Source organism: Vicia villosa, linkage group LG4 (assembly GCF_029867415.1).
Source record: "Vicia villosa cultivar HV-30 ecotype Madison, WI linkage group LG4, Vvil1.0, whole genome shotgun sequence".
Lineage (NCBI taxonomy): Eukaryota > Viridiplantae > Streptophyta > Magnoliopsida > Fabales > Fabaceae > Vicia > Vicia villosa.
The window spans coordinates 3,511,129-3,518,585 of NC_081183.1; the positions used below are offsets into that span (position 1 = coordinate 3,511,129).

General features: G+C 28.8%; 1 protein-coding gene across 1 annotated transcript; it reads left to right on the forward strand.

Annotated features, from left to right (window-relative positions):
- The first annotated feature begins 4,909 nt into the window (after positions 1–4,909).
- On the forward strand, positions 4,910–7,457 carry LOC131598721 (NAC domain-containing protein 92). Its single transcript, XM_058871306.1, has 3 exons — positions 4,910–5,160; positions 5,858–6,123; positions 6,789–7,457. The coding sequence occupies exons 1-3, from the start codon at positions 5,007–5,009 to the stop codon at positions 7,383–7,385; spliced, it is 1,017 nt and encodes a 338-aa protein (XP_058727289.1). The 5' UTR covers positions 4,910–5,006; the 3' UTR covers positions 7,386–7,457.

Consider the following 7,457-nt stretch of genomic DNA (forward strand, 5'->3'; position numbering starts at 1 on the left):
CTCATATTTTTCATCATTTCTATTTTAAAATTTTCAACCATTTTCTTGTTGTTACCCGTATACACCAAATCATTAACATAAAGGGCAACTAGAAGGATATCATCTTTACCTTGGTATAGCTGTTAATTTCACTATACCATGATCTAGAGGCTTGTTTCAACCCAAAGAGATCTTTCTTCAACTTGTAAACTTTTTCATCTTGACCTTTAGTCACAAGGCCTTGAGGTTGCTCCACATACCTCTATTTTAAATTGGGGGGTTATTTTCACCATTGTTGAGCTGAATGTTGAGTTTAGATTGAAAGGCACTCTCAAATGATTTTTCAAAGCATTATAACAACCTCTGCTCGCAGGATCTCAAAGACCCCATCATCCCTTGAACAAACATAGTTGATAGGTCCTTAGTTTCTTCTATACCAGCCGCCATAGGATCAAACTTTTATGTCAAACTAATCATAATTTATCAATAATTATTCGATCATCTATTGTATCTCCATGTAACTTTATTTGATTCACCAATTTAGAGAGTCTATTAAAGTATTCATTCAAATTATCTTTCATTCTTTCATTTTCATAGTCTCTCTTAAGAGATTGGAGTTTCACAATTCTCACTTTTGAGTCTCCTTCAAACTCTTGTTGTAGAGTATTCCATGCTTCCTTTGATGTTTTTGCTCTCATAATCCTTGGGAAAATGGATAGAGAGACTCCTTTTTGAATGATTTTGAGAACTCCAGCATAAGGGATATTCTTCTTCTTCTTCTTCTTCTTCTTTACAATCCCGAGCCCAAAACCTTCGATTACCTTGTAAGACATATGAGTTGGTCGTTGATTCACAACACAACACTGACCCCTTGAGAAATTCTTCTTTGACGATTTTGAGTGGTTAGATGTACAATCTAAAATCCTAAGTTGACTCTTCAAATTGGAAATTTTCAAAAGAACTAAAGCAACAAAAAAAAAAGAATTTGAAAACCTCACTCCTCATACTCCTGTGAAAGGTTCATTGTCGATACCTAAAAAAAATTATTGTTTATTGTCTTAGACCAATATTCTAACGATATATTTTATGTATTAGATGCATACACTACCTATTAAAAAAAGAGAATTATGAACTTTATACGGATACGAATTGACAATTACCACTAAAGTTTACATGCATAACAATAATGTCTTGAGTTCAAACTCAAATAAAAATGTACAATCTAATAGTTTCGATATATTTATATTGAATGAAATCTTGGAGACGAAAGAGATAACGAGATAACGACCGTTTGATTAAAATAAACGGTTGAAATTTAAAAGTGAGAGAAAGGGATAACGACCGTTTGATTAAAATAAACGGTTGAAATTTAATATTTCATTTAAATTATCCATGTGATACTCTTTTTTCTCAACTGTTTTCAGTTGAGAAAAAAGAGGATCACGTGACGAGATATTAAATCTCAATCGTTTATTTTAATCAAACAGTTGTTATTTCTTCCTCTCATTCTCATAAGATTATCTTTTCTCACTAGATCTGCTTTAATCAAACTGTTGTTATTTCTTCCTCTCACTCTCATATAAGATAATTCCTTAGGTCTGATTTATACTATTTTCCAATGAAAATATGACAATTGTATAATTTTTTCCTATACATATCCATTTTTCTCCAATTTTCACTCCATAAAATATATTTAAGTACACTTCTCATATTTTAATTAGAAAATAGTATAAACCACACCTAAGAAATTGTATCTAAGGTATCATTATCTTGATCTATTCAGCCTAGGGGTGGCAAAACGGGCAGCCCGTCTTGCCTTAAGCCCGTAAAAAAAGAGTGAGGTAGACAAGTCTGCCAAGTAAAAATTGACATAATAATCAAGTCCGCCCCACCAAGGTGGCGGGTTGGCGGACGGTGAACTTGCCCGCCTATTTACTTATTTTCTTTTAAAGATTAATATGCTTTTATTCAATTAAATTTGTCACTTATTTTTTAGAACAATTTTTTAAACAAATTTTACTTTAAAAAAGGTTGCATATATTCACAAATATATGTATAAAATAAAACTATCACGAATTGAAATTACTAGAATTAACAAAAAAAATGGCTTAAGACGGGACGAGGTAAACGAATAGGCGGAGCGGACTTTGACAAAATTGCGGATTTTAATGGGGCGATCATTGACGGACGGCGGATTTTAGAGTTACGGACTTTGGTGGACGGCAAATCCAAAATTTCAATCCAATCCACTATTTTATGGCGGGTCAAACTCGTTTTACCACCCCTAATTCAACTGCATTAAAAAAAGGCTAAACTTGTCTAGACTCTAATGCTCCACAAATTCCAAACTGAAAAGGTTATTATTGTTGGCATCTAGATACCTAAAATTTCATGTGCTTCTAGAAACCAATACTGTACAGTTTACGTAGCTAGGATTCACAAAGTACTTGTTAGGATTGACATTTAGCAAAGATGATTTAATTGAAAATTAACACGTGAGACAAAGGTCAAATGACAATGTTTACCTTACAGAGAAACAGTCTTATGGTTTGGTGATCATTTTAACCACTTGCTAATACTAGTCACCTTTCACAAAATGACTGTTATGTTTATTTGAAAAGTAAATTATGAAAGTTCTACCAGGTAATTTCAACATTTTTAAGTATACTTTATACATACACATCGGTTTTTTTTTTTTCCTTCATAATATATAAGACCTTCATAATATAATATATGAGGGAAATGATTTTATACAACATTTTTTACTGTACACCGTATTTTACAGTTCACTACATGGATTTTTATTTTTTATTAGGGAGTACTAATATAAAATTGTGTGATTAACAAACTTCATAATTTTATTAATCAACGTTTTATATATTATTAACAACTTTGTTTTATTATTTCAAATTATTTTTAATATATAAATATTTATTAACCAACTTCATTATTTTATTAACCAATTTTTTACATTTTATTAACCAAATTTATTTTATTACTAAATTTTTTTTAATAACTGAGAGTTTATTAACCAACTTCATTACTATACTAACCAACTTTTTACATTACATTAACCAATTTTGATTTACTATTAAAAAGTAATGTTCATGTGGGTACTGTTCACGGTTGTGACAATGTTCATGATCACAATTCAAGTCACTGTTCACGAAACTGTTCATGTCAATGTTCACTGTTTACGTCACTGTTCACCGTATTTGTGAACAATAAATACAGTGTAAGTGTAAGGAATGATGTAGGAATAACAATGCTGAATATATAATTATATTCACTGGAAAAAATATGGACTTCTTGGATAAACCATAAGAGTGGACCTACAAATTTTAATAAATTCTTTTTGATGAAACAAAAGTGGAAAAATAAAAAAAATTTATCAAAAGTTATTAAATATAACAAAATTTACATTTGGGTCACATTCATTTTTTTATGTTGGTCTTGCATACGTTTTTTAATGTGAATATATATATATATATATATATATATATATATATATATATATATATATATATATATATATATATATATATATATATATATATATATATATATATATAAAAGAAATAAATAAAAAATACAAAAGATATAAGATAAACAATCAGAAGAAAGCAACAAAATAACTAGAAATGATAAAAGAAGCCAATCAGTCTTACAAAATTTATTTATCTTAAATTCTCAGATGTAAAAAACTTTTAGAGAGAGCGGGTTGAAGAGAAGAAAACACGACTATCTAAACAAAACAAAAAGAGGACAGTTGGCTTCCTAATACACCCCTAGATGCCCAACAACTTGAGAAGTTTTCGATTTCAGTCTAACAGAGACACTCCAAAACCTAGAGCATGAACTTGAGCCCACTTCCAAGTCAAGCTAATGATCAAAGACATTCAGTAATTAATCGTCAAACTTTCCCGACAAAAATTACTTTATTTCGTATTTTCCAAATACTCCAAACCACATAAATCCAAATCGAGCTTGATTCATACCCTAAAACAACTCAACCATCTCTAAAATCAAATGTGATAAAGGCCTAGATCATTCCACCTACCTAAACTCTTTATACTAAATAGTTGAGACAACCTCACATAAGATATAAGATAAAAAAGATGATCGACTGACTCCATATGTCTCATGCATAATCTACACCCTATATTAATAGAATCAAACACGATTTTACACTATTCTTTCTAATCGACAACCTATTATGAAATAATTGTTAAAAGAACACCATGACTTTAGAGACATATAGAAGGTTTTTACTTAAATATATAATTAAATTAGGAATATGTTTAACTATGCTGTATTTTCAATTATAGTAACTATTTTAGTTAAGAAAACTGAACTTCTTAGCCAAATTTCTCACCGGTTAAATCAAAAGCTAGATTTTTTTTTATGACTATATGCACTTTTCCTTAAATATATGAGAGACATGACGGTGGAGATGCAAACAATAGACAAGTGTAAGCAAACAAATATAAAAATAATAAAAGAGAATATGGTTAAACAAGTCTATGTTCTCATTGGACTAAGTATAAATGGTTTTTTTGGTGGGTAGAAATGGGTGAAAGTGGTTGGACAGGATCATAGAAAAAAATATAAATAATTTAATTAATACCAAAAATACTACTAATGTATAAAATGTAACATATACTCAACCCCCTCGTGCACAAATTAATAACACTCACATATAGAAATTGACATAGTCAATGTTAGAAATATAATTTAGAGAAACTATATACCAAAATTTAAAATGGAGTATATATCAAAATTGTCAAAGGGTTAGATATAAACATTTAACAAAAATATCAAGACTATATTAATTTAATATTAAATAAAGCTTGTTGTAGAAGGGTGAGTTATAAAACCATAAAGTGGAGAAGCATTTATAAGAGCTAATATCTTGGTGATGTAATTGATCTCTCACTTTAGAACATCTCTCTTTTCTTCATAATTAGGGTTTATATATATTTCATCAAAAGCTATAGCTTCAAGTTATATTAATTAGGAATTAATTTATGGAGGAAAATCTACCTCCTGGATTTAGGTTTCATCCAACAGATGAAGAACTCATTACTCATTATCTTACAATGAAAATTTCTGATACTTCCTTCTCATCAAAAGCTGTTGCAGTTGTTGATCTCAACAAATCTGAACCTTGGGATCTCCCAGGTAAGCTTTATATAATTTTCTTCATGTCTCTAAATTTCTTTTAATAAAAACTACTAGCTATTTATTTTGTGTTCTATATAATATATTTGATTGATTATTTACTTTGCAAAGGATTTGCTAGTTTTTGATGAATATATAAGTTTATGAAAACTAATTAATTCAAAATTTGAAGAAATTTAAATTAATAAACTGTATTATATAAAATTTCATGTTAATTTATTTTTTCTTTATGATTATTCAATTTTATTTTTCACTACCTTAAATTTCTTAAATAAAATTTATGATTTATATATAAAATGATCTGAGTGCAATTGATATTTTACATTTTTTTACTTTTATCAACCAAGTAGATCAAATTAACAAAGTCTTTGTTTTTATGTTTATAGTCTCTTAATTTCATTACTATACATATATATTAGCTTGACCTATTCTACTTTGAAAATAATCTATGTATATTCTATGTAAATAATTTTCAAAATGCAACACACACATACAAATTGAAAAAAAATATATATGGTATTTAATTTCAACTCTTTAATTTATTTTTTAAATGGTTAGTATGAATAGTAACAAGTTAAAGTTGACAATTAATTTGTATAGCAACTAGCTAATTTTTTTATGTAGAGAACATAAAATCAATAGAATAAAGATATGAATAAACAAATAATTGTGTTTTTGTGGTATTTATATAAAACAGGTAAAGCTTCAATGGGAGAGAAAGAATGGTATTTCTTCAGCATGAGAGATAGAAAATATCCAACTGGTCTTCGAACCAATCGAGCAACAGAATCAGGATACTGGAAAACAACAGGAAAAGATAGAGAAATATTTCGTGGTGGAGTTTTGGTAGGAATGAAGAAAACCCTAGTTTTCTATAAGGGTAGAGCTCCAAGGGGTGAGAAAAGTAATTGGGTTATGCATGAATATAGACTAGAAAATAAACACCATTTTCGAACCTCAAAGGTTAGTATTCTTTGCATTGCATGCATCCTAACATCCTAATGTATTGATATTTTTCTATGAAGCACGTGACATTCTCTTGAACTTGAACGTGGCGCGGTGTCTGACATACATCAATGTCTGACATTTATACGATACATGTACGATATGTATCAAAAAAATTTGACAAATATCATAATTTCTTCTTTACTCTTACATTTTTGAATCACATTATGTGACATCTGTATGATATTTATACTGCACATTTTGACAATTGTTCTTAAAAAATTTTGTTTAATTTTTTACTTCTAAATACATTATACTTTCTTTTCTACAAATATTAAATACATTTAAATTGATTTCAGATATACGGAAAGTCTGAAATAATGTATATCAAATATATTTAAAAGAGTTAAAAATATTATTTGATTCAAATATTTTTAAATATTTTGATAATAGATAGATATATTTTATTATATATTTAGGTTTTTGTGTCTAATGTCTTTTTTACATTAATGATATCAATTTATCCTTTTTATGTCAGACGCGCATATCAAGTCCATGTTTCTTATTTTCTGACTCACATAATCATGTTTATTATAGTTAAGAATTAATGGTTTGACACTCAAATATCTAATTAGTTTTCATAGTTAAGAACTAACTTTTTCCAATATTTTCTAATTTTGTAGGATGAATGGGTGGTATGTAGGGTTTTCCAAAAGAGCATAGCAACAAAAAAGCCACAACAAACATCATCTTCCCAACCAGAATCTCCATGTGACACTACCTCAATGGTGAATGAATTTGGTGATGTAGACTTTCCAAATCTAAATGGTCTAGCAACAAACTCATCATCATCATTATCAAGTGGACTAATCACTAACATGATTTCAGGACACCAACAATCTTTCAACATTAATGATCATCTCAATAATAATGTCAACACAAATATGAACTTGATGACAATGAATTGGCCTTCTTCAAGTGAAGTTCCATCTCTACCATGGCCTTCTAACTTGTTGAATCCAAATAACATTTCTGTAAATTCATTGCTTCTAAAAGCATTACAACTTAGGAATTATCAACAACAAAGAGAAGTGGCAGCTACAAATCATTTTGTACCATACATGCCTCAACAAGGAGTAGTATATCATGATCATCAACTTGGAAGTGATCACCAAAGTAATAATTCAAATGATCCAAGTGCTTCTTCTTCAAAAGTTTTAGAGTGTATGCCACAACAACATCAACAGGAGCAACCATTTAATTTGGACTCCATTTGGTGAATTTCTGTTTAAAAATATCATGAAGCTAGCTAACATTGTGTAAACATCCTTGTGAATTATAATTCTATAAAT

Bases quoted from the DNA above. Each gene is read 5' to 3' on its own strand.
- LOC131598721 (XM_058871306.1), top strand. From the start codon at position 5,007: ATGGAGGAAAATCTACCTCCTGGATTTAGGTTTCATCCAACAGATGAA. The intron at 5,161-5,857 runs GTAAGCTTTATA...TATATAAAACAG, and splicing joins TGAACCTTGGGATCTCCCAG to GTAAAGCTTCAATGGGAGAG. The intron at 6,124-6,788 runs GTTAGTATTCTT...CTAATTTTGTAG, and splicing joins ACCATTTTCGAACCTCAAAG to GATGAATGGGTGGTATGTAG.